General features: G+C 56.4%; 2 protein-coding genes across 3 annotated transcripts; both read left to right on the forward strand.

The window, feature by feature from the left end:
• The first annotated feature begins 5,076 nt into the window (after positions 1 to 5,076).
• Septin5 (septin 5) lies at positions 5,077 to 13,593 on the forward strand. Of its 2 annotated transcripts, none has more exons than XM_069994344.1 (11): positions 5,077 to 5,081; positions 9,768 to 9,864; positions 9,972 to 10,058; positions 10,512 to 10,635; positions 10,734 to 10,868; positions 10,971 to 11,088; positions 11,184 to 11,285; positions 12,018 to 12,114; positions 12,198 to 12,333; positions 12,475 to 12,577; positions 12,670 to 13,593. In XM_069994344.1, exons 2-11 carry the CDS (start codon positions 9,855 to 9,857, stop codon positions 12,724 to 12,726), a joined length of 969 nt encoding a protein of 322 aa, XP_069850445.1. In that variant the 5' UTR covers positions 5,077 to 5,081; positions 9,768 to 9,854; the 3' UTR covers positions 12,727 to 13,593. The 2 variants fall into 2 exon arrangements, with proteins under 2 accessions (XP_069850445.1, XP_069850444.1); XM_069994343.1 differs by lacking the exon at positions 5,077 to 5,081 and adding an exon at positions 8,418 to 8,781.
• Gp1bb (glycoprotein Ib platelet subunit beta) lies at positions 13,576 to 14,977 on the forward strand. Its single transcript, XM_069994222.1, has 2 exons — positions 13,576 to 13,634; positions 14,051 to 14,977. The coding sequence occupies exons 1-2, from the start codon at positions 13,576 to 13,578 to the stop codon at positions 14,730 to 14,732; spliced, it is 741 nt and encodes a 246-aa protein (XP_069850323.1). The 3' UTR covers positions 14,733 to 14,977.
• The last annotated feature ends 11,302 nt before the right edge of the window (positions 14,978 to 26,279 follow it).

The raw sequence follows: 26,279 nt of genomic DNA on the forward strand, positions 1-26,279 counted from the left end.
TAGAGGAAAAGACTTGCTGAGGATGAAGGTAAAGGTTGAGGTAAGCCAGGAGGGGCTGGAGACAGCACTGTGGCTCTGCAGGGCTGGGTAAGGGCAGCACAGGCAGGGGTGCACACCAGCACCAAGCATGGAGACAGGAAACCACAGAACATACCTCATTTTCCTTCTTTCCTTCTTTCCTTCCTTCCTTCCTTCCTTCCTTCCTTCCTTCCTTCCTTCCTTCCTTCCCTCCTTCCCTCCTTCCTTCTTTTTTTCCCCCCAAGTCCTGGGGCTTGAACTTAGGGCCTGGGCACTGTCTCTGAGCTTCTTTTGCTCAAAGCTAGCACTCTACCACTTGAGCCACAACACCACTTCTGGCTTTTTCTGTTTATGTGTTACTGAGGAATAGAACCCAGGGCTTCATGCATGCTAAGAAAAAGCACTCTACCACTAAACCACATTCCTAGTCTCTGCATCTCCTGATTTGGAACCTCTCCCTCCCTTCCATCCTCCTCCACCTCCGTGCTAGAAGTTCACTTCAAATCTCCTATTGCTGGCTGGGCTAGGGTGAGGAATGACAGCAGTGATGGAAGATGAGGGTGACAGAAGGGACCTGAATTCAGCTCTGGCTGTGCTAGAATCTAGTCACACATTGTTGGAGGCGTGAGGCCTGAACTCTGGAGGCCAGCTGCTTATTCTCCAGCATATCTCCAGAATATGCAAGCTTTGTACTTTCTGCTCTGCCTGAGGGTATTAAGACACCTACCCCTACCACAAGGCTGCTCTGATATGTTCTGTAGAAGGGGTGAGGAGGTCTCCAGGGGTCTAACCTGCTGTGCCTAGCTTTACCTTTGCCCTCGGCCTCAGCTGAAGAACACTGTGGAGTTTTGTCACTGTGGCTATGCCCATGTGCCATCTATGACCCGTGTGACTTCAGGCACAAACTGCTCCACCTCTGAACCTGGACACTTTTGTCACCTGCCTACCAAGTGCAGATGGCATGTGGGGCAGTTCGCAATTCTCTTATCTCCAATTAACCACCAGAAAACTGCAAGTGGCACTGTGGCGCTAAGTGGTAGAGTGCTAGCCTTGAGTGAAAAGCTCAGCAACAGCACCCAGGCCCTGAGTTCAAGCCCCACGACTGACCAAACAAAACAAAGCAATAAAAACTACCTCACAATGATAGTGAATTAATTGGAGATAAGAGTCCCACCAACTTTCCTGCTCCAGCTGGCTTCTAATTGCAATCCTCAGATCTCAGCCTCCTGAGCAGCTAGAATTACAGGCATGAGCTACCAGAGCCCAACTTTGTCACTGTGATTTTCACCAGGAGACCTTCCCCACAAGGCTCCACCTCTCTCCAACTGGCCTTGTGGCACCAGAGAAAACCCACTCTCCACAATCTGTGCTGAGGGGGTGACACATGGTTTAAATGCAGCCTCTTGAGAATTTCTTAACAAAAAAAAAAAAAAAAAGATTTTTTTTTTCTTCTGAAAAGTGCCAAGCTATTTGTAGCCCAACTGGTTGAACAGATTTTCTCTGGTATAGTTTATTTTTTTTCACTCATTAAGTCTTTTTTCCTTATGAATTAAAAAAAAACCAGCATCCCCCCCCAACACACACACACACACACACACACACACACACACACACAATAACACACACAGGAGTAGTAGTTTATTTACAGTTCTTTTACTACAATCAGCACTTGCTTTTTGTGATGTTACGTAAACACCCCAATTTGGGAAGCTGTCTTTCTTTCAAGCCACAACATCCTGAAGAGGTAAAGGTGGTATGGCATGCCCAGGTGGCTGCCTTGAGGCTCCTTTAGCCCTATTATCAGACTGGGGTCTGCGGTGTTGTGTTTTTCAATGGCCCTGAGCCTTCTAAGGGTTTCCCTGGGGCTTTTAGTCCCTGGCTGCTATGACCAGAGCTAAGAATTAGTAACACTGACCCTGCTCTGCTGGCTGAACTGGAAATGTATCCTATGACTTACAGAAATGTCACCTGTGACTACTTTACCTGTTGAGCCATGGGTACTGCCAGGCCATGGCGCCTGTGGAGGGATTCAAGGCTTCTCCTCATTGGCCAGGTGGGGGGGAGGGGAGAAGAGAGAGGAAGTAGGGATGAGGGATTGAGAACCACCCCTAGAGAGCAGAGCAGACTCCAGGCTGAAAACAGTGTCTGGCATTTGGGATGTATGCTGATTGTGCTCCTCTAAACAGCATTAAATGCCTTAGCTCAATTAAATGCCTTAGCTCAACTACATTTCTGTCATATTTGAAATATAGTTACCTTTATGTAGGAAAAAAAATGTTGAGCATTGGTGGCTCATGCTTGTAATCTTATCTACTTTTCAGAAGGCTGAGATCTGAGGGTCATGGTTCAAAGCCAACCCCAGGCAGAAATGTCAGTGAGACTCTAATCTCCAACTAACCAGCACAAAGCCAGAAGTGGAGGTGTGGCTTCAGTGGCAGAGTATTACCTTAAATGAACAAGCCAAGCAAAAGCAAGAAGTCCTGAATTTAAGCCCCAGTACCGGAATAAACACAAACTGGAGGATCAGCTCAAGTAGGAAAGTCTTCAAGACTCCATCTCCAATTAATGCAAAATAGCAGACTGGAGGCATGACTCAAGAGGCAGAGCACCAGCCATGAACAAAAAAGCTGAGAGAGAGATAGTGCAAGGCCTTGAGTTCAAGCCCTGGTATACACACACACACACACACACACACACACACACACACACACACACACACACACCAGTACTCTTGTACATGTGCCCCCTCATACTGTATACACAAGCTATGTCCTTTACATGCTCCCTCAAGGCCAAGTTCAACTTCCTTGACTCAGGGCTGTGTGTTTCTGCTTTCCTGAGTGTCAGGATTCCTTTCTTTCCAGCTTTGTCTCAGCACAGGGTCAGTACTAGGAGTCGTATGTAGCCCAGCTAGGTGTCCCTGTGTGACCATGCACTGACCCTATGAGCCATTTTGCAGAGCTCCAGGCCTTCTGATATGGAATTTTTCTCCAGTCCACTCTGGCCTGATAAGTCGCTCAGATCACCAGCCTGGCACTTCCCTGCCAGTCCCTGTCTTAATGGCCCACATTCCTTTATCAGAATTTCAAATGACCCCAAAACTCATCAGCAAAAGGCAGTGACAAAGCCAGGCATAAACAGATGTGCAACTGTTTATTCTGGGCTTTCATTATTCTGGATTGTGTAAATAGTTTTATGTTTCACTATAAGAATATTAAATGTAAGAGATTATGGTGTACAAACCCAGGTTCCAAAGAGGTATCATACCATATAGCACATATACCAAAAAGTCTCCATTCCAAGCATATCTGGTCCTGTGGCTTTGGGGAAGGGGCTGGGACAGTAGGATGTCCCCATGCTGGTCACAGTCCTGGACCCGGAGGAGGTTTGTAGTAGGCAAAGAACTGTGGAGAAGAGAAGCTGCTTATGTGACCTCTTGGTTTACCTACCAAGCAGACAACTCTGTGTAAAGGACTGTCACTGACTTTGCTCAGGGAACCCACAGGTCAGTGTGGGAACCAAGGGGTACCTAAGGGCAGAGGTGGGCTTTCTGGCTGTGGAGAATACTGCCTGGACTGGGCAAAGAAGGCCATATCCTTCTAAGGGTCCTGAGCCTGAAGAGAGGCAGTACCCTAGCCAGTCTACCTCCTTCCTTCCTTCCTTCCTTCCTTCCTTCCTTCCTTCCTTCCTTCCTTCCCTTCTTCCTCTTCTTCCTCCCCACCCCCTCTCTTTCTTTCTCGTTCTGTGCCAGTACTGGGGGTTGAACTCATATTCTGGGCCCTATTCCTTAGATTTTTCTGTTCAAGGTTAGCTCTCTACCACTTGAGCCATAGGTCTATTGGGGGGGGGGCGTGAGGAGGGGGGGAGGTTAATTGGAGATAAGAATCATATGGACTCTCCTTCCTGAGCTGGCTTGGAACTATGATCCTCACCTATCAGCTTCCTGAGTAGCTAGAATGACAGGCATGAGCCCCCCACAACTGGCTCCCATAGTCCTTTCATGAAGGAAGAAGGCTCTCTGACTTCTGGGACCCTCTGGGCAAGGCCAAAAGTTGCGGGCAATAATGATTACACAGGAAGGAGATTACAGTTACTTGTGTCAAGTGCCACTAACCCAGTGAAGGTCTGGGGCCTCACCTTCCCCCATCTATAAATAGGGCACATGCAAGTCCTGGCCCTTGCCTTGCCCTGAAAACCTTTCTCCCCACGGCTGGCAGCAGGTCAGACTGGAGCACACCGCACAGCTTGTGAGTATGCAGAGCTGGGGTCGAGGGGGCAAGGCAGCTTCAGGCATGCCCCAAATGTCCAAGAAAAGAGAGGCTGGATAACTGCCCACTGACATGCGCTTTGTAGCTGGGGTGAGGGGCTGTGTGCAGGGGACTGGAGGGAGGGTGTTCATTAACCCCAGCGGGGTGATGCCAAGCCCAGGGACAGGCTTAACAGAATGGCCACAGGGATAGATGACCAGAGTCCCAAGAATGGCCTGGGATCTCTGCAAGAGCAGCCGGAGCCCAGAGCCCAGGCCTGGGCTGGATGACAAGGGCGACAGAGCACTAGGATGGGCCGAGCAAGGCAGGGGGGAATCTCCCCGGCTTAACCCTGCACAACCCACCAGCATAGGGGCCACTGTGGGGGGGGGGACGCGCTTAGTCCCCGCCCCCACCGCCCGCGCCTGGTCGCGCGTGGGCGCGGCGGGCGCCGATTGGCTGGCGGGCGCGCGGGCGGGGCGGGCGGTGGCGGCGCGGAGGGGCGGGTCACCCCGCAGCCGGGCCTCGGCCTCCGCCGCCCGCCGCTCGTTGCCGCGCCCCGCCCGCGCGCCCGCCGCCGCACGTCCCCCCCCGGCCGGCGGCCACCATGAGCACAGGACTGCGGTACAAGAGCAAGCTGGCGACCCCAGGTGAGCCCGGCGCCCGCCCGCGTGCCCGCGCGCGCCTTTGTCCCTGTCGCCCGCCCATCCCTCACCGTGTCTCTCCGTCTCTCCCCCACCCGCCCGCCCGGACGCGGACCCGCCCGGACGCGGACCTGGCCCCGATCACGACCCCGACTCCGCAGAGGACAAGCAGGTAGGTGCGCTCCGCCACTCCCAGCGTCTGGGTACCCTGACTGCCTGTCACCCATTGTGGCACCGTTGCCGCGGGCGCCCCGACGCGGCGACCCCGCCCCCGCCGGCCGTCTTCCAACCTCGTCCCAATAATCGATTGTCTGTTAGGGCAGTGCCGCCGCGCACGGGGCTGCGGAAGGGAGAGTGGGAGCCACGCCTGACCCCTTGACCCTCACAGCGGGAGTGGAGGGGCCTGTGCCGCTCCCTGGGATGGGAGGATGGGAGGATGGATTGAGTGCCCCTCTCCTGCTGGTCCAGCGTCAGCATCTCTTTGCTGACCACTTGGCCTGTAGGCCATGTGCTGGGGGGGGGGTCTTGGGTACGGTATGGTCACCGCAGACCATGAGCTGAGGAGGGGGGCCTCTGGGTCCACCAGCCGGTACATAGTTCCTGAACAATTCTGGGGAGCATCTGGTCACCCCCATTTTATGCCCTTGCACCTTTATACCCCCCTCTCCACACTCAAAAATCCATATACTGTAGTCTGTGAACAGCCTCTTCCCCGGCCTACCTATTCTGAGTCATCACAGGCCCCAGAACCCATCTTTGGACCCAATGTGTACACATAGACTTGGGGCTTAAAGGGTGTTGTCCTGGTCCCTGCCTTTTGGCAATACCGAAGCTAGTGGGAGGCTGGCCTAGGCAAAACCCAGTGACTTGGGGTCAAAGCTAGCTGTGAGAGTTAAGAAGGCGACAAGGGTGGGCACCCAGACAGACTGGGGGCTGATGGGTTGCCCTGCCGGTGGCCTCTGTGCCTTGAGCTCAGCCACATTTGGAGTAGGAAAAAGGAATCTAAATTCTGGCACCATCCATGGCTTTAGTAGTGCCCATTAAGAATGGGGTTCATTCACACACGGCCTGGATGCAGGGTGGGACCCTTAAGAGTCCTAATCCAGGTTGCAGTGGGCAGGGCAAGAAGCAGTTGACAGGTGGGGTGAGTTGGAGAGTCACTGGCTGCCTGGCGCTATCTCCTGGCAGGGCTGAGCCCCACCCAGTACTGATGAGGCTTGCTGGGAGGGGCTCCCCTGGGAGCCTGGGTAGAGAGCTGCCTCCCCATCATCTCGGGTCAGACAAAGCCTGAGATGCAGCCTCGGCTCACCACAAGGCTATTGTTTGAGGGAGAGAGAAAGAGATAGAGGTAGCAGGACCAGCCCCCTTCTGCTTCTGCTATGCCTTTGGGAGCTCCAGGCCTGGCCTAAGGGCACTGAGTCACCTGGCTAGGGCACCTGCTACTCAGCACCAACCAGATTCTTTTGCTGAAGTGTGAGCACCTATAGATCTGAGTCTCCATCCTTTGAGATCAGCTAAAAGCCAGCCTTCTGCCCTGGCTCAGCAGAAGAGGGCACCAGCTAAGGCCAAGGGAGGGAGCCTCAGGAACAAAGGTCAGGGGTCCAGGTGTTTGAGGTAAACCCCAAAGGGTTTGAGAGGAGCCAGAAGCACACAATAGCTTCACTGGACCCTATGCTATTATTGACCCAAAACTTATTCAGGCCTCTTTATTGCAGGGGGTTGGGGGCTGTGTTGGCCTTCTGTGTCCCCTGCCTCCTCTCAGGCAGTGACTAGGGCTCTTTTGGCTCTGTTAACTCTGGGCTGCTACTTTCAGAGCTGACTGGTGATTCTAAGAATGGAAATGCCTGGAGAGTCTTACTCAGGAGGAGGTGGGCGCAGCTGTGTCAGCCGGCTCAGGAAGCCCTGAGGAATATTTGTTGTGCCTAAGGGACCAGAGGAAGGGGGGGTGGCAGGGCCCTTCCTTTAAGAGTCCCCCCCACCTCCCTACTCCCCCCACCCCCGGGAATATACAGGTCCTGATTGGGCCTAGTTGGATGATGAGGCAAACAGAGTAAGAACTGGGATTGGGATTCTGCTCTCCTAACCTGAACCTTCCTCAGAATCTTCCCACTAGAGAAACTGAGGACTTCTGAGCCCAACAAGGTCTGCTTAGCACCAGGATGAGGAGAGGTGAGGCTTTTTAGTCTGAGGCCCAGGCCAGAACTCTCTGTAGTATGCTAGTCAGTCTGGGTGGGAGCTGAGCTAAAGTGGACCAGTGATGGAGGCTGGATGGGACTCAGCCCAGGGGCTTCCTGTGGGAAGGTCAGTATTACTGTGGCTGCAACCAGGGAGAAGGCTTTCTGGGAGCCGCGACTGGGGAGGTGACCTGGAGAGCTGGGAGCCCTGAGGCTACCCATTGCCTTAGGATGAATGGCCCTCCTGTTCCCAACTGCAGGCCCACCCTCCTACCCAGGTGCCAGACCCCACAGCAGGATCAGGGCTTGGATAGAAGGTGGGGGCCCCTCCACTAGCCAAGATGGGAGGGGCTGGCAGAGGGAGGGGTGTTGCCTGGGGGCGGGGAACCCTCCTAGTCCAGCTGCACACTGGCCGAGGGCCTGCCCAGGATCACTTTCCTGCCTCTCTGGGACAGGCTTTTTCTGATTCCGGAGGGGTCCCCAAGGTGAAGAATAAAGTGTTTGGTGGCTCACAGAGGGTGGTTCTGGGCCGGGCAGTCCCTGCTGTTCCTGGGGTGGCCACAGGGGATTGGGGGCCTAGCTGATCAGAACTCTTCAATCCCAGTCCCTGTAAGGTCAGAGCTGGCGGACAAACTTGGAGGGGAAGTGTATGCACACGCGGGACTGTGAGAAAGGGTCCCCACTCTATTCTCCCACCCACCCTGCGGTCGAGGGCAGAGCTATCTGGGGGGCTTTGAATGGCAGGCTGGCTACAGCTTCCAAATTTGGAGGAAAGGATCCATGGCAAACTCTGGCTGCCCTACTCCCCCTCGCGCCCTTCGCCCACTTAAGCCTCCATGAACGTGGGGGGCAAGTCCCGACTGAACTTCCCTGGTCTGCGGGCTCCACGCGGGGCCACGATCCTCAACACGCCCATGCACCGGTGGCGCACGTGGGGGTGAGAGGGTGGAGAGGGGCCAGTGCCCGCGCGTGGGTCGGCGCGTTCCCCTCCCCGCCGGCGCCCTCTGGCGGGCAGAAGCCGCCCCGCGTCTGGGGACGGGGGGGGGGGGGCGCGGGGATCACAGACGCCAACCCCCGCCGCCCACGTGTGGACCCGCTCCCGCCCCGCCCGCCTCAGCCCGCGGGCGCCACGGCCAGGCTCCGGGTCCCCGGGGCGCCGCGTGGCCGCTCCCCGCCCCGCGCCTCCACTGAGCCCCGCCGGCTGTCGCCGCCACCGCCGCACTTTTCCCGAGGCTCCGCCCGCGGCCCAATTTCCAGGCGATGGTTTCCCGGCGACGGCGGCGGGCGGAGCCGTCTCCGCCGCCCCCTGCCGTGAGCGCCCGCGAAGCCCCGCCTCGGGGTCGGGTGCGGGAGCCGGGCCTGGCGAGGCTGCGACGATCCGCCGCTCCCGGCAAGGCCCTCGGAAGCTGGCGATGGCCCTGATGGCCTCTGGAACAGGCGACCCCCCGGGTGGGCCACGTCCCCTCTCCCGGCCTCAGTTCCCGGGACTGCAACACCCCTGCGAGGAGAGGGCTTAAGAGCCAAAGTCCCGCGTGAACGCCAGGCCCAGCGCCCCTGCCCCCACCCGCGCGCAATCTGGGGTGGTACCGCGCCAGCGGGGTGGCAAGGGTCACCGCGATGGACTCCCTAGCAGCACCCCAGGACCGCCTGGTGGAGCAGCTGCTGTCGCCACGGACTCAGGCCCAGAGGCGGCTCAAGGTGTGTGTGTGTGTGTGTCTGTGTGTCTGTATCTGTGTGTCTGTGTGTCTGTCTGTGTCTGTGAGTGTGAAGAAGGGATGGAATGTGGGTCAGTGTGTGCTGCTTGTCCGGCCAGCACTGTCCCTGTGGACTCAGGCCCAGAGGCAGATCAAGGTGTATGTGTGTTGTTTGTGTGTTGTGTGTGTGTGTGTGTGTGTGTGCGCGCATGTATAAAGGGGATGGAATGTGGGTCAGTGTGTGCTGCTTGCCTGGCCATCGCCTGTCACTACTGGACATGTGAAGGCACACAGGGCCAGGGGTCCGTTCCGAATGGGCATTGAGACCCTGTGGTGGAGGAGGCTGGGCGTCTCTGTCTATAAATAGCCTCAGCTGCTGCCTCCCACCCCCAGGCTGGATGGAGGCCAGATGAGCCTCCCACCCTGGGTGTGCTGGAGAGGGGTGAGGGGTGTTGAGGCCTGGACTTCTGGAGGGCCTGGAATGTGTCTATGGGGTCTCCCCACTGTACCTCTCACCCATGGAAGGAGGACACTGTCTATGGGTGCCTTATATCCAGAATCCCCCTACTCCCTAATGTCTTTTGGGGGGCCAGGCCTGGGGATTAAACTCAGGACCTATGCGCTATTCCTGAGCTGCTTTTGCTCAAGGCCTTGTGCTCTACCACTTGAGACACAGACTACTTCCAGCTTTTTCTGTGATTAATTGGAGATGAGTCTCATGGACTTTTCTGCCCAGGCTGGCTTCAAGCCATGATCTTCAGATCTCAGCCTCCTGATTACAGGTGTGAGCAGAGCCTCCCTAATGTCTCTGCAGAGCCCCTTGCTAAGGCTGGCTACCTTTCCTGCCACCACCACCCTCCTCTAAGCCTTGCTTCACAAGCCCTCGCCCCATTTTTACCAGGAAACTGTGCCATCTGCTCTCTCCTCTTCCTGAACTGGGTAGGGGCTGAGGCAGGGACATGCTCCTGACCCACTTCCTTCTGTCCCCAGGATATTGACAAGCAGTACGTCGGCTTCGCCACACTGCCCAACCAAGTACACCGCAAGTCAGTGAAGAAAGGCTTCGACTTCACGCTCATGGTGGCTGGTAAGTGGACCAGGCTGTGGGAAGGAGTGGCTGGAACAATTGCCAGCCAGGCTCAGTCCATAGGGTCCCCAGACCTAATTCAGCTTCTTCATTGTACCTTTGCCCAGGTGAGTCTGGCCTAGGAAAGTCCACTCTGGTCCACAGTCTTTTCCTGACCGACCTCTATAAAGACCGGAAGTTGCTCAGTGCTGAGGGTGAGTGGTCTTACACAGTCCTAACAACAATGTCCTATGGGGCCTCAAGGGCATCCTCCTTGAGGAATGAGTTCCTGTTTAGGGTCCAAGAAGAGTGGCCTAGAGCAAGGTAGCGGGCAGATGGGTGGGATGGATGGACGGATGGATGGAGACAAGATAGAGAAGTTAGGCCCTAGGTTAGAGATGAAGATTGGAGAAGCCCCTTCAAGCAATTGTCAGGCTCTAGTGGCTAATGCCTGTAGTCCTAGCTACTTAGGAGGCTGAGATCTGAAGATAGAGGTTTGAAGCCAGCCAGGGCAGGAAAGTCTGTGAGACTCTTACCTCCAATAAACTTCTGAGAAAGCCAGAAGTGGCACTGTGGCTCAAGTGGCATAAGTACTAGCCTTGAGCAAAAGGAGCTCAAGGAAAAAAACAAAAAACAGTGCCTCCCCCTTCACCCCGCCTCCATTACAGAACGAATCAACCAGACAGTAGAGATTCTGAAGCACACAGTGGACATCGAGGAGAAGGGGGTCAAGTTGAAGCTCACCATCGTGGACACACCTGGTTTCGGGGATGCTGTCAACAATTCCGAGTGGTAAGGAAGTTGCGGCTGGGGAGCAGTCCTCTGTCCCCAACCAATCCCAGCCTCCACCTGTCCAGTAGACAACTCTTGCATACTCCCTCTACCCCTAGCTGGAAGCCCATCACTGACTACGTGGACCAGCAGTTTGAGCAGTACTTCCGGGATGAGAGTGGCCTCAACCGCAAGAACATCCAAGACAACCGTGTGCACTGCTGCCTGTACTTCATCTCCCCCTTCGGGCATGGGTGCGTGGATTTCCTGCAGGCAGTATACCCCATAGCTACGCAGGTCCCTGCCTCCCTGCCTCCCTGACCAGGCCCATCTCCACCTCTTGCTGCTCTCTGCAGGCTGCGGCCAGTGGACGTGGGTTTCATGAAGGCTCTGCATGAGAAGGTGAACATTGTGCCCCTCATTGCCAAAGCTGACTGTCTGGTCCCCAGTGAGATCCGGAAGCTGAAGGAGCGGGTGAGACATGGAGGGACCTTGCCAAAGACTTTGAGTCCTAGAGCTCCAGGGGCCTGGGCCAGCCTCAAATCTGAATCTTTGCCCCACCTCTGCAGATCCGGGAGGAGATTGACAAGTTCGGCATCCATGTGTACCAGTTTCCGGAGTGTGACTCCGATGAGGATGAGGACTTTAAGCAGCAGGACCGGGAACTGAAGGTGAGCATGCAGCCCTGTGGGGTGAGGGCATGAGGGGGCCAGAGCAGAAAAACTGGAGCCACACAGTCCCAGTGGCGGGCTGAACGCCCAGGTCTAGCCTGATGATGAGGGCAGTGATGGGGCTTGAGAATAGAGATCCAGACACCCTTTACCTAGGCTAGACAGTCATATCACTTCCTGGACTATAATGGTTCCTTTTTTTGTGGGGAGGGGGGGTCATGAAGCACCTGTCCAGGTCAACCTGACCTGCTTTACAGGGGTCACCGGCTTAAGGCTCAGTCCATTGGCCAAGGGCTATAAAGTGCCCCTGCTTCCTAGATTCTGAGCTGCAGAAAGTGGTGATTTGGGGTGCCCCAGCAACTAGAGTGATGATATCCAAGACCCAAGCCAGGGCTAGGGGACTGCTGGATCAGGAGCAGTGTGTCATAGGAAACATCCACCAGGGGGTGTGGGCTGGGCTGAGGCACGGAAGTTGAAGCTGCAGGGGTGGTTCTAAATGGGAGGAGATCTGGGGGGAAGCCTGCCTGGTTGGTCATAGCCCAGCAGGAGGAGCCCGTGGGGTGTGAGCTACAGTGGAGGCACAGTAGCTTCAATGGGCAGCAGAGTGTCCAAAAGAGGGGTGATGCCATACCTTCCTTCAGTGGTGGTGATGTTGGAAAAGTGGCCAGGCCCCCTGAACCTCCAAGCCTGTACTTTCAGCTGCTAGGCTGAGCCTTTGGTCCCTCCCCACAGGAGAGCGCACCCTTTGCTGTAATTGGCAGCAACACCGTGGTAGAAGCCAAGGGACAGCGTGTCCGGGGGCGACTGTACCCCTGGGGGATTGTGGAGGGTGAGTTGAAGCTTGGGGCATCAGTACTGGGTGGGAAGCTCCCCTGGGCTGGTGCCCACCCACAGCTCACTCCTGCCCCACAGTGGAGAATCAGGCACACTGCGATTTCGTAAAGTTGCGGAACATGCTCATCCGCACTCACATGCACGACCTCAAGGACGTGACTTGCGACGTGCACTATGAGAACTACCGCGCGCATTGCATCCAGCAGATGACCAGGTAGGCTGCCCCTCCCCCAACACATGGGAACCCAGCCTCACCCCTGCTGGCTCCAGCCACACCAAGGCCAAGCCCTCCCACCCCATCTACCTAGAACTGAACTTTCTTGAAATGGCCGTCTCATACCCTTACCTCCTGCAGCAAACTGACCCAGGACAGCCGCATGGAGAGTCCCATCCCCATCTTACCACTGCCTACCCCTGATGCAGAGACAGAGAAGCTCATCAGGATGAAGGATGAGGAGGTTGGTAGGAGGTTGGAGACGAGGTGACTGTGGGGAGGGGGGTCTGTCTAAAGCAATTTCTCACCTCACTGTCTGTTGTTCGTATCCACCAGCTGAGGCGCATGCAGGAGATGCTGCAGAAGATGAAGCAGCAAATGCAGGATCAGTGACACACTGCCCCAGCCCCTTTGCCACGGACAGACCATCCATTTCTGGACTGGCCCCTCCTACCCTTGGGCCCCAGACTGGCCTGGACTCTACCCTGGATTCACCTGGTTCTTGGATGGACCTGGATCTGACCTATACCCAGCGTGGCCCTGACTGTTCCTGACCCGGAAGCCACAGAGCCACCACTACCCCAGATGACCCTAATTTATTCTCAGCATCAACCCCTTCCAGGTCATTTGTATCTGTCTCCCAGGGGTCTGGACAATGGCTCCTCCCCAGGTGGCTTTCTCTGGCCTTAGGGGAGCAAAGTCTAAAAGCTAAATCAGGCACAATTTTCCGAGTCCCTCCATCCCCTTAAAGCTCACAGATTCTAGGCACTGCACAAGCAGGCAGGTAAACCAAGGCAGAGGAGGGGAAGGGAGCCCCAGTGCCGCAGAGCGGACTTGGGAGCTCTCCTCTGCTGGTTTCTGTGGGCCACCAGCATATGCTAACACCCTACTTTTGGTCAAGACGGCCCTGTCCTCCTTTATCCCCTCCCCCAGGCTGGGGATCAGAGCAGGCAAAATTGGGCGGCTGCAGCAATTGGGAAGCTTCGGGATCAGAAGGCTGCTGGTGAGAAGGGCAGCCTGGGCTGACCCGGAGTGCTCTGGGTCTGTGGGCCATACTTGGCAGCTCCCACCAGCCCTTTCCGTCTGCCAGTCCCGTGGCTGGAGACCCCTCTCCCCAGCCACACCATTGCGCTGGGATCCCTAGCCCTTGGCCATTCCACCCGCATGATCCCTCCCCCACACACCCCTGCTCCGTTTTGTTCCGTTGTGAATGCCGCGTCCTGTCCTGGTGACAGGGGAACAATGTTGGTGAACGTCGCAGCAGCGAGTGTCCGAGTGTTCCGTGCGCCCCTGGGACCAGGGTGGGGGCGGAAGGTGGGGCGGGCGGCGGGCGCTGGTGATAGGCGCTATCGGAGCCAGCAGCGCAGCTCCGTGCCCCCTTGGGGTTATTTCTGGCCGGAGGCTGCGTTGTGGTCTGCGGCAGGCGGGCAGCGGGTCGCGGTGGCTGGCTCTCTGGCCAACACCTCCCGCTCTAGACCAAGCCAGGCCACCGTCCTTTCATCATGGGCTCCTGTGAGTCTGGGGGTCCCGTCTGCCGCTTCTCGGGCGGATCTTGGTGGGGAGGGGGGGCGTTTTGGTTTGGACAGTAATTAGGAAGATTGGGTCTGACTTAAGGGGGGAATTGCAGCCGGCGAGCCGGGTGGCGGGGTGGAGAGGCCTGCACGCTGAATCGGCCACGGGCCTTACAAGCTCCCGATGCTGGGGGACCCCTCCCCAGGCGCCCCGCCAATCGCCCTGCTCATAGCAGCGCTTCTCTTCCAGGGCCGTGCGGGGCGCTGAGCCTGCTGCTCCTGCTGCTGGCACCGCCCGGCCGTCCCGCCGCGGGCTGCCCCGCGCCATGCAGCTGCGCGGGGACGCTCGTGGACTGCGGGCGCCGCGGGCTGACATGGGCCTCGGTGCCCGTCGTCTTCCCGCCAGACACCACCGAACTGGTGCTGACCGGCAACAACCTGACGGCGCTGCCGCCGGGGTTGCTAGATGCACTACCCGCTCTGCGCAAGGCGCACCTGGGCGCCAACCCCTGGCGCTGCGATTGCCGCCTGCTGCCGCTGCGCGCCTGGCTGGCGGGGCGCCCCGAGCGCGCGCCCTACCGCGACCTGCGCTGTGCGGCACCCTTAAGTCTCAGAGGCCGAGTGCTGCCCTACTTGACCGAGGAGGAGCTGCGTGGCGCCTGCGGGCCTGGCCCGATATGCTGGGGGGCGCTGGCGGTGCAGCTGGTGCTGCTGGGCCTCGGGCTGTTGCACGCGTTGCTGCTGGCGCTGCTGCTGTGTCGCCTGCGGAGGCTGCGCCAGCATGCCCACGCCCGCGCCTGGGAGACGTCCCGGTTATTGCTGACCACCCCGCTGGCGGCCGAGCCCGCTGGAACTGGCACTTCCGATGAGAACACAGACGGGCACTGAGCCATCGAGGCCTGCAAACTCGACAGGATCCTACCCTAGGATCCTCGCCCAAACCTGGATCCACTTTTCCCTCTGCCCCTGCCCATTCCCCCAGACCCTCCAGGCCCCGCAGGCTCAGATCTGCTCCACGCGACTAGAGCCCAGCCTGTGCCCTCCACCCTTAGGGAAGTGGAGGAGCCGAAGTGCGGCTGCCCTCTGCTGAGTTCCCCAGACCCAAACTCCAGGCTGAATAAACCATTCTCCTCCTCTGCTGGCCAATCTCTCTCTGCACTGTGTGACCCAGAATTCCCTTCCACCGCGCCCCAGAATAGCCTCGGGAGGCAGTTAATACTGCCTGATTAGCCTGGGGCAAACAGAAATCAGGAAGTGCCCCCTCCCCCCACACTGCCACCAAGGTCACTGTGGGTAATGAGAACACTCCGTGGAGTACACAGACTGGGTTTACTTGGAAAGTGGTTCTAGGGGGACAGTGAGGAGCCAAAGGATATTCTGAAGGATAGCTTTGGGGGGGGGGTTGTCCTGTGGCCCTGCTACAAGGCCAGCTGTTAGAGAAGTCACAGGTAGACTGAAGTTAGAACCACTATCTATAGTGGGGACTGTTGGGTGGGGGTCTGCGATCCTCCTGAGATTCCCTGAGCCATTGGAGCCCAGTGGCCTCCAGAGGGTATGTAGGGCCAGGAGACAGGATCATGGGCAGGGGGGTGGGGTGGGCCAGGCCCACGGAAGGACCCTGCAGTGTGAGTGGATACCAGGCTTCCTGCCACACCCAGGCACAAGTGCCTCCACATCTTCCTATCCCACAGCCCACACCACCCACTAGCCTTGCCCCTGACTCCTTCTACTGGAACTAAAAGCCCATGTCTCTAAGCTCTGTCTCTGCCCACCACCACATGGCTTCTGCCTTCTAGCCTCCCAGGATGCTCCACACCATCCCAACCCTGCCTCTTGCTAGGTCTTTGCAAGTGTTATTCCTCCTGCCTGCCACCTGGTGCCCTTCATCCCTGGGCTCCCTGCCTCCCCTCTTTCTCCAGCAAGCCCCCCACCTCACTGCCATCCCCTTGGCAAGAGGCCTTCATGACCTGGTCTCTACCCAGCTCCCACTCCTGCAGCTGAGCAATTGGAGCTTTTGATTCCTTCCCAGGACCCCAGCATGAAAAAGATATAGGATGTCCAAATAGGGGTGGCACCTCCCTCACTATTGGAACCAGCCTGGAGAAGCTGACACAGGCCCTTCTCTTGATCTTAGTATTGTGTCCATGCAGCTGACCTCAATGACAATAAAAGCTGTTGTTCTCTGAGGACTCCAAACAGGACCCAATGAAGAGTCTCAGGTCTGGGCACAGGAAGGCTCCAGTCCTCCTTCCCCCCCACCCCCCATCCCCGCTGCCACTGACCAGGTCGGGGAGGCTGTGGCTGACACAGCTTTTGTCCTGGTCTTTGTGGGACAAGACAAATGACCCTCCGGTAGGGCTGATGCTATCTTGAGGCTGCCGGCCAAACGCAAGGCAACAGCCTCCCCCTTACCTTTGTGGGCAGGTGCCGGGCATCCGGCCTATTGTGGGCTGCAGACGACTGTCCAGTTGTCCATCCAAACCTTATCACCACATCGTGGATGGTGGCCCTCTTTGGACAAATGAACTGCTCACTTTTCCCTCCCCTCCCCCTTGGTGGCCTGTCATCCCTGAGCACTCCTAAAGGAGGTCAGAGGTAAGAGTCAAGGTACATAGGCCAGTCCTTAAACTCAGTGGGTGCAGGCAGGGGGGGTTCCCCAGAGATGGGGTTCCTACTGGACTTCAGAGCCTCCCCGAGGCTGCAGGAAACTGAATCAGGACACTGAGGTCCCACACTTTTAAGTGGCCAGGAAGCTCAACTATGAAACTCCCCCTGAACTGTAAACCAAGCCCCAACACAAGCTCAGGCCACCCACTGTGCCCTGCTCACAAGGCCTGCAGGTTCTAGGGCCAATGTCTTGCTAAAAGAGAGGAGCTGCCCAGCAGGTGCTCTTCTGATGGTAGGACAAGGCTGAAATGACAGTGTGGTTAGATATAAGAATGAACTTCCTGCTTGCTGGTCAGTAGGGCAGCTGAATACCCATGGTCCTCCAAGAACCCTCATCTTGCCTGTACTCTGTGGTCTAGACTGGCTAGTGCCAGGCCAAAGTACTGGCCTGGCCTCCATGACTAACTTACTTCAGTGGCCTGGGAGCCCCCAGTCCTAACTCCTGACCCTGAGCTGACCCTCCACGTGTTGAGCCTGGGGCCTTAGCCTCCAATGAGTATGGGGAAATGAATGGTCCCAGCTCAATGCTCCTGAATGGCCTCTCAAAGGGGAGCAGGATGCACATCCCCCACCTAGTGCCCTGTCCCCACATTGTCCTTCCCCTTCCTCAGTCAGCACACCTGCCCCAGGGCCTCTTCCCCACTCACAGCTGGTCCTCTCTGTGACCCCAGACTCCTTTCAAACTGTAAGTCAGGGGACCCCACATAAGACCCTAGACCCTTCCAGACCTCAAGCTGGCTGATTCAAGACCCTCTGCCCTACATCCCAAGCAATCAGCGTTGATTATATCACACTACCCATCCAGGCTACCAAGACCTCATCCTGAGATAAGGTCCAGCCCTTAAGGCACCCTGTCCACCTGTCTACCCTCTGAACTCCGCACATATTTGCCCACCATAGTCAAATGGATTCCCAAGGAGTTGGAAGAGGGAGTCCCAACAAGGCCAGGCTCTATACCCACAGAGCCTCCATTTCCTCACTTGTGCAAGGAGTGGGTGCAGTCTGGACTGTGTGACCTGCTCTGCCACTCTCTGGGTCCCCTGGAGACGCAGTGACTCCTGAGGGGGCACCAGAGGGCGCTCATGGCCCACAGAAAATGCCCACGAAGGCGTTTTCTGTGCAGGCAAGTCAGTGCAGGGGGGAAGGGGGGGGAGATGGGAAGGGGAAACAAAGGAGGCAACAATGCTTGATAAGAAATGTACTCATTACCTTGCTCATGTAATTGTAACCCCTCTGTACAGTTTTTCACAAATATATATATATGTATGTGTGTGTATATATATATATATGTGTATGTGTATATATATATATGTATATATATATATATTTTTAAAGTTTGTGTTAGGGGCCAAGAAGAGTCCTGGCTATTAATGGAGAAACAGAGGCTGGGAGAGTGGGGTGTATGTCCAGACGGCAGGGACCCCTCTAGGGCTGTCAGATTGCCACCTTGTGAGGGAGGCAAAGGGGAGCACTCCATCTCTGGAGAACACCCCATCTCTGGGGAACACCCTCTGAAGGAATGGTCTGTCCATGGTCCCACAGGACCTGCTGCTGACAGATGGGGAGATGGTGAGCCCCATTGCCTTCCATCCCCAGCCCACTGACAGCCCATCAACTGCAAAGATAAGGGAGCTCTTCCGCCCGTGTGAGAGGAGGGGGTCAGCCCAGGTGCGCCCTCCCACCCTCTTGCTGGTATTTGCTCCATAAACACTTATTGAGCCCCTGCAGTGTGCACTGCAGTGGGGGCGGGGCAGAGGACAGACTAGGAGGGCTGGACTAGTTTCTGCCCAGGATGCTAAGTGGGGGTGGGGGTGGGGGGGTCAGGAAGAGTGGCGTCAAAGAATGTGAGGAGAGAGGTTCTTCCACCTTCTGACCACACGGGGGACCTGACCTGATTTGCAGTTGGGGGTCCTTCATGGGGAGGTCTTGGAACTAGGCTGACCTGCCTGAGGCCCTGCGTAGAGGAGGCCCAGAGAGGGTGTGGGGGGCCCAAGCCCCAGCCGTGGTGTATGTGGAGGGGGAGGGGCATCGCACCCGCTGCCCAGACAGAGCAACAACATTGGGGTGGGTGGTGGAACCCTGGGGGCTCATAGCTCACCTCACCGTCTGCGCCCACCCCCAGAGTTTCCGATGGAAGACAGGCGGCTAGTGATAAATCACCAGCTCCTGCCCCCACCCACCCAGGCCAAGCAGGGACGAGGGGCTGGGGTGGGGTGGGGTGCATATCACAGAGACAGAGCCTGAAACAAGAGACAGGCCCAGAGAGGGAGAGATCACAAGACACCCAGGTCAGCTGACACTGGCCAGGTACTTGCTGCTTTCCCCCCCCCCCCACACAACCCTCAGGTGCTCCATCCACAAAGCCCATCTGGAAGCCAGCTGAAAGTCACCCCTCCCCACCAAGGCTGACCCCAACAGGGAGGGGGAAGAGGGGGGAGAGCGAGTCTTCACAGCCCAAACTCCAATTCCCCTGGGAGGACCATAAATCAGTGGGGGGCACTCGGAAAGCACTCCCCCCAGACAGAGAGGGTCTTCAGGGTCACTGATCCTGATGACTAGGCCTGACCTTGGCTGTGTCCCTCCCTCCTTAAACAACCCTTGGGGTGGGAGGGGGTGGCATCCCCTAGCCCCTGTTTCACAAACAGTCTGGGGAAGGGAAGTGGCTCACAGCAAAGCTGACTACACGAGATATCCACGCTCACTGTCCTCTCTCCACAGACAGGAAGTGCTTTGCAAGGAGTGCCATGTCCCAATTTGGAGACCCTTTGGGGGCAGGCCTATCCATGGTCCCTCAGGACTTGACAGTTAGCAGGTTCTCTCCCCACCCCCCCCCCGCCACCCTCCCCAGTGAAACCCTCCTGGGGGGCCTTAGCAGAAATGCCATCTATGCTTCCTTCCACCTTGCCTTCCTGTCACCTCCCCCCTCTCCTCCAGGGTGCTGAGGACCAACTGGACAAAGGGTGCTGAGAGATGAGCCAGGTGGCCTCCGGTGTGAGCGGCCTACTCCACACATAGGACAGAAGTGAGGTCAGCACTCAGAGTGAGCTCAGAGAGTGCTCCTGGGGCCTGTGGGGGTGCTCAGCCCCCCCTTCCCCCCTCATCCCAGACTTCATCCCAGCAGGGTGCCCCTCCAGCCATCTCTTTCCTGAGATCTGCCCTGTCCTGGGCCTACATGGTGAAGTCCATTTGGCCTCAAGAAACATAACTCTGCTGTGGAAAATGTGCTCAGAGACCAGGAGCATCACAGTGGCAAATCCAGGCCTGGCCAAAAAAAATCAAGACCTCATATCCACTCCACCTCCCCCCCACCCCACCCCCTAGCCATTCATGGGGCTTGAACTCTGGGACCTACAACTTGAGTCACAACACCACTTCCAGTTTTCTGGTGGTTAATTGGAGATAAGAGTCTCACAGACTTTCCTGCCAGGGCTGGCTTTGAACCGCAATCCTCGGATCTCAGCCTCCTGAGTAGCTAGTATTACAGGTGTGAGCCACGGGCTGCAAGACCCCATCTTAATCAATAAAATTGAACATGGTACTTCATGCTTGTCATCTTAGCTAGAATGGAAGGTTTATGTGGGAGGCTCTTGGTATGAAGTCAGCCCTTGAAACAAGTGATAGAGCACACCTGCCTAGCAAGTAAGAGCCCTAAATTCAAGCTTACATAGAAATAAACAAACAAATAGACGGTGGGATTGGAGGAGAAGAGGAGGTCCTTGTGTAGAAACATTGGAATTCTTGAGATCTTATACTTCAGAGAGGCACGGAGTGACATATGGGCTGGCATGACTGATCTTCTTACACCTCAGAGCAAATCCTCAAACTGAGCTGGGCACTGGTGTCTCCTGCCTGTAATCCTGGCCTCTCAGGAAGCTAAGATATGAGGAGCTCAGTTCAAAGCCAGCTCAGGGAAGGAAAGTCCATGAGACTCTTATCTCCAATTAATCACCAAATAGCCAGAAGTAGAGCTCAAGTGGTAGAACACTAGTATTGAGTGGAAAAAGCTCAGAGAAAGCACCCAGACCCTGAGCTCCAGCCCCAGTACCAACATCAAAAACAAAAACAAAACAACAAACAAAAAAGAAACCCAAAACTTGGCAACTCAGGGAAGAGTGTAGTGAAGGCTGAGGCTGGAGGGTTTAAGGCTGGGGCTTCCCAAACTTCTACCAAGTAGAGGCCCCTGCTCCTCCTTTCCTCCTGAGGGGGCAAGTTCCCTCCCACTCTACTGCAACTGTCCTCATTATAACGTCCCATGTCCCTGGGGGGACTCACCTAGCTGTGTTTGAGCATGCCAGACAAATGGAGGAGGCGGGCCAGGCAAATGTGATAGGGTTAGGGGAGGAATGCACCTTCACCAGGAGCCAGCCTGCTCCCCTCCCAGGTGTAGCCCTGTCCCCCATCTAGGACACACAAAACCCTGGGATTGGCCCCACAAGGACATGGCATCCCTAGTGGTAAAGGAATCCTCAGAAGGGCTGGAAGGGGACCCTGCCAGCTTTGCCTGGTAACATTCTGTGATGTGTAGGCACAGATTAAATGGCAGCAGCCACTCTTGACTAGGTGCTGGAGGAGAGGTTCAGGGTCTCTGGTGCAGTCTAAGGTCTCATCCAGGGCTGTACAAGGGCATCTGTGTCCCTAGATCTGGGGTGCAGGGGGTGTGTGGAGGGGACTCCCAGATGGAGAAGAAGGAGCTTAAGAGGGGGGAGGTGGGCCTAAGCCCAAGGCCAAGCCCTGCCCTGGTGTCTGTGTTCAAATCTATTTTGATGTGATTTGTAAGGTGGGACGGGGGTTGCTTGCTTTTCTCTGTGCTTTGTTTATTTAAAGATGCTCTTGAAGAATTCCAACCAGTCTTTGCAGATGCTGAGGAAGAAGCCTCTGTCTGAGCAGGGCTGGAAAGTGGGAGCCCAGAATAGTTGCTTGTCCCAGCATGCCTGCCTGTGCCCCTGTTGCCCACTCAACTCAGAGGGTCAGTAGGGCCTACAGAAGCAGCCCGGGGTGGGCAGCCACACACACCAGAGCTGGGTAGAGCCATTAGTCACTGAAAGAGATGAGAGAGAGAGAGAGAGAGAGAGAGAGACAGAAACAGAGACAGAGAGACAGAGACAGAGACAGAGAGACAGAGACAGAGACAGAGAGAGGCCATCCCAGGACACTATGGTCACCATGGACTCCGGGAGACCAAAGTCTCCAGGTACTAAATGTCTCACCTGAGCACCTCTTTTTTTTTTGGTCAGTTATGGGATTTGAACTCAGGGCACTGTCCCTGGGCTCTTTCACTCAAGGCTAGTGTTCTACCACTTTGAGCCACAGTGCCACTTCTAGTTTTCTGGTGGTTCGTTGGAGATAAGAGTCTCATGGACTTTTTGCCCAGGCTGGCTTTGAACCACAATCCTCAGATGTCAGCCTCCTGAGTAGCTAGCATTACAGATGTGAGCCACCAGCACCCTGCACCTGGGCATCTCTTGAGCTGGGTTCACCAGTGAGGGTCACTATTTTGTGGGTCTCTCCTCTACCGTTCCTTGGTTGGGGCCTCCTGGTCTGTGAGTCCCTGGTGTTGGTGTCTGGTCTCAAAATTCCAGCTTGAGAAAAAAAATCCTTTAACAGGTGCTTGCTCTTTGGCTTAAGGAGTGACCCATCCCTCTGCTGACGTTGACTCCCCATTCAATCCTCCCAGAATCCTCCAGGTATTCCCTGCCCTCCTCACTTGCCAAAGTTTTCAAGCCTGGTCCTTTATACCTGGAGTGGTCCCAGCCTATACCTGGGGATGGAGAACTGTCCGTCTAGAGTCACCTTTGTCCTGAGGCAAGAGAATTGGCATGTTAGACATCCATGGCTCACGCCTATAATCTTAGCTACTCAGGAGGCTGAGATCTGAGGATTGTGGTTCAAAGCGAACCCAGGAAGGAAAGTCTGTGAGACTCTTATCTCCAACTAACCAGCAAAAAGCTGCCAGAGGAGCTGTGGCTCAAGTGGTAAAGTGCTAGACTTGAGCAAAAAAGCTCAGGAATAGCCACAGAGCTAGCCACACTTGCTCAGAATGGCTGACTCCTTGGGTGTCCTTATCACTTAAGTGTGTATGTGTGTGTGCATGTATGTGTGTTATCAGTGGGTGGGGGTATCAGAGACCTAGACAACCATGTGAGTGTGATATTCTCCACACCTCCATGTATATGCACCGTTCCCAACATCACCTCATGAGTGTGTGCCTATATCACCATCTCCCTGTCCCCACATCTCTTGCATGCTCCTGTCCTACTGCCTTGCTTCCTCCTCCCTAATCCCTCCCCACCATGCACCCCTCCAGCAGCAGCCCGTCCCTGCCTGCCACACCATGTGTACACAGACTCTTGTTTTCTCTGCCTTGTGGGCCAGGGGTGTGCTCGTAAATCGTGCAGCCGATGACACATTTATCCCACGGGCGGCTGGCGGTGTGAATTTATGGTTGTACCTCCTTCCCGGCTGAGGCAAGGCAGGAGCTGGGACACCTCGCAGGCAGACACCTTCGAGCCACATCACTGAGCTTTGGTAGAGAACTGAGAACTGAAATTGCCGTTTCTGATCAAGGTAGGGCTTTGGTGGATGTCAGAGTTCCCCTTGTCTCAGCAATGATAGAGGCCAGGAGGCCAGGCCAGCCCTGCCTGGGTGAGGATTGAGGGCTGTGTGCATAGGAGCTGCCAATCTGCCTATAGCAAGGAAGCCAAGGGTGCAGCCTGATGTCAAGGGGTCCATCTGCCCTTCCCCCCTCATTTCTCAGCCTTCCAATCTATGAAATGGGGGAGCAGCATCCATGCCTTAGGAAGTGTAGGTGTAGCAGCCCACCATCCTCAGACATGGAATCAACCTACCCACTGCTGCTGGGAACTTGGAGGTTTGGAGTGGACTGTGCCTGAACTTTGGGGGCAACTGGAACTGTGCTCAAGGAGGGGGAGGAGGAATGAGTCAAAGCAGAGGGACCCTGGTATGCCTGCCCTCCTGTGCCTGGTAAATATGGGGAAACTAAGTCCCATGAAGGGACAGAGGCCCAAGGCCAGCCTGGCGACCAAGCATTCTTGCTCCCAGAATGGAATGTTGGGGTCTTAGGCTTGCTCCCTCCAAATAACCTCTTTTGTCCTGCAAAATTTGGAAGTGGGGCGCCTGCCAAGGGTTGGAAGCTTGGGCAGGGGGATGATGGAGCAAGTCGGGTCCTGTCCAGGCCACAGCTGGGGGGGAGGGCTGGCTACTTCCCCCTCTGTCCCTCTGTCTGTCTGTGTGCAGGGGTCGGGTCTCCAGGGTACTCTGTGTCAGCTCTCAGGCTCCCCCATCTCTGGTCCCTGGCCCCCCCGCGCTGCCTGCTGTCAGGATGAGCGATGGCCGGGCCCCTCCCCAGGCCCTCGGCCTGCCCCTGGTTCCTGCTCATTAGCGGCTGACAGTGTTTGCTTTCCCGCAGGGGACGCCCACCCCCGTCACAGGCCATTTCTCCTGGCGCCCCCTATAGCCCCAAGGGCCTGCCCAGGGGTCCAGGGTGCTGGGCCAGGGTGGATGCCAGCATAGGGCTGGTTCTACAGTTGACTCTCAGAGCTATGGCCAGATGTAGCCTTGAGAGAGTGGTCCATAGGTCTTCCCAGTTCTACCTATGTCACACACCAGGCCACAGAAGAAGTAAGCCTGGGCTGAGTGGCTGTGGCTCTCCAGCTCACTGGTCTGGTGATCAACACAAATGCTGGAGTGGGGTCCACAGAGGGAGGGGCTCTGGTAACAGGCACCAGGCCCTAGACTCCCAGTTTCCACCTCTCTTTTCATCATGACCTCTAGTGCTGTCTTTGACATTCAGGGTTTCTGCTGCCATTTCCAACCTCTAGAATGACCACTGGAGCCAGGCACCCCTGGCTCACGCCTGTAATCCTAGCCACTCAAGAGCCTTAGATCTGAGGATTGTGATTCCAAACCAGTCCAGGTAGGAAGTTCATGGGACTCTTAGCTTTAAATGGAGCTTTGAGCGCACTTGATAAGTTTAAGCCCCAATACTAGCACCAAAAACATCAACAACAATACTGCGTCCCAGTCCTTGGGCAGAAGGCCCATCCTCTCCCCAGAAGCCACCCTCCCACCCCCAGCACCTCCGAAGTCCTAGACACAGCCCAGGGTTGCAGGTCTCAGGCCCCGGGTACTCCTCCCTCAGCCTCCCCGCCTAGTATGACCACAGCTGGGCGGCATCAGGACCCGAAGGCCGGTGGCAGCCAGTCCTTCACTTAAAAATGTGTTTGTGATTTCGGCGGCGGGGCAGATAACGGTGACGAATGGCCAGTCTGCCCCATGGGCCCCTTGGCCCATCTGGTTTGACTTTGGCCTGTCTGCGGGTGCCCTTGGGCCCCCACCCCTGCCCTCCAACAGTACCCCTAGAGTGAGGTGGGGAGCAGTGTGGGTAGCTCCAGGAAGCCTGGAACTCTGGCCCAACATTACCATGGGCCTCCCTCGTCGGTGCCCAGCCAGGTCTCCCACAGGATCCACACGTGGCACTGGCCACGTTTGCAGAGCAATGAAAGGGCATGAGCCCAGCAGAGTTGAGGGACAGGCTGAATGGGGAGCCATGAGCACTCACCTTGGGCCTGAGACATCATGGTGAAGAGGAAGCAGAGGGAAGGCAAGGTGGCTGGGCGCCCTGCATGGCAAGCCCATGTGGTCATCGTCAGGAGGAATTTCTGACAGGGCTCCGGACTCTCCCAGAGCCTCTGCTGCCCCCAGATCATCGATTATCTGCGGAATGTCAGCTTCCGGTCCAGCCTCATGCTTATCTGGGGGTAAGGAGGGAGGTGAGTCCCACTAACCTCCCTTCCTCTCCTTTTGGGGCTCCTCACGATGGCTAGGGGGATCTTGGGGACATCTCTAGACATGCCATACCACATCCCTGTTCCTGCCCACAAAGCCACAGATAGCACCCTAACCAGGTCCGAGCCCAGGCTACCCACTGGGCCCTAACAAATAGGAAGGTATTTGGCTGGGCCCCCTGGGGAAGGGTGGACATTGGCCAGGGTGGGATGACCCAGGGACAGGCATTTCTCAGCCAAGTTTCTGAGCCTACTCAGGCTTACAGGCAAGTGTTGGATTGGTATCTGGAGGTCCCCAGGCCCAGCTAGGCCTGGACACTTAAAGCAGAACACCATGGCCCATGGGGCTTGCCTCAACTGCTCCTTGTCCTTTGTGGTGGGGACAGCTGTAGGGGGAAGGGAGGGGCAGCACAGTGCCAGGACCCCCTCCCCACCCCCACCCTCTGGCTCCCTATAGTAGGAAAATCCCTCTGCCTCGGTATCACATGGTTAAGAATTAGCTTTGTTGAAATAAAAATTGGTCTTGGTATTAACTCGGCCTCCAGGATTTTCTTCGGGATCCAAGAGGCCACAGGGGGGTCAGACGCCCATTCCCAGAGTCGGCTGCTGGCTCAGGTTTCAGGGGTGCCAGCGACCTTCTAATCCTCTGCCTAGTTTCACCTTTTCCCACTGGGATGCAGCTCCTGATTGCCTGAGCTGAGAAAGCTGCGCCAACCCCCTGTTTCCTCCAGCCCCGGCCATGAACAGTGGTGACCCTGGGAGTCCATCCTGTCCCCTACCCTTTCTTGCCCCCTTGCCTTGTCCCCTGTTTCTCTGTGTTATTTGTATCTGGGAAAGCATAGGAGACCTCTCTCATCCACAGCCAAGGCTCTGCTCTATCCTCAGCCTCACAACCTTCCTGGGCCTCAGTTTCCATAGCTATAAAATGGGAGACTTAGCTGAGCACCAATAGCTTACGCCTGTA

Source organism: Dipodomys merriami, unplaced genomic scaffold (genome assembly GCF_024711535.1).
Source record: "Dipodomys merriami isolate MVZ:Mamm:240054 unplaced genomic scaffold, mDipMer1.0.p SCAF_45, whole genome shotgun sequence".
Classification (NCBI taxonomy): Eukaryota; Metazoa; Chordata; class Mammalia; order Rodentia; family Heteromyidae; genus Dipodomys; species Dipodomys merriami.

Bases quoted from the DNA above. Each gene is read 5' to 3' on its own strand.
- Septin5 (XM_069994343.1), top strand. From the start codon at position 8,701: ATGGACTCCCTAGCAGCACCCCAGGACCGCCTGGTGGAGCAGCTGCTG. The intron at 12,115-12,197 runs GTGAGTTGAAGC...CCTGCCCCACAG, and splicing joins CCCCTGGGGGATTGTGGAGG to TGGAGAATCAGGCACACTGC. The intron at 12,578-12,669 runs GTTGGTAGGAGG...CGTATCCACCAG, and splicing joins TCAGGATGAAGGATGAGGAG to CTGAGGCGCATGCAGGAGAT.
- Gp1bb (XM_069994222.1), top strand. From the start codon at position 13,576: ATGTTGGTGAACGTCGCAGCAGCGAGTGTCCGAGTGTTCCGTGCGCCC. The intron at 13,635-14,050 runs GTGGGGGCGGAA...ACCCCTCCCCAG, and splicing joins CGTGCGCCCCTGGGACCAGG to GCGCCCCGCCAATCGCCCTG.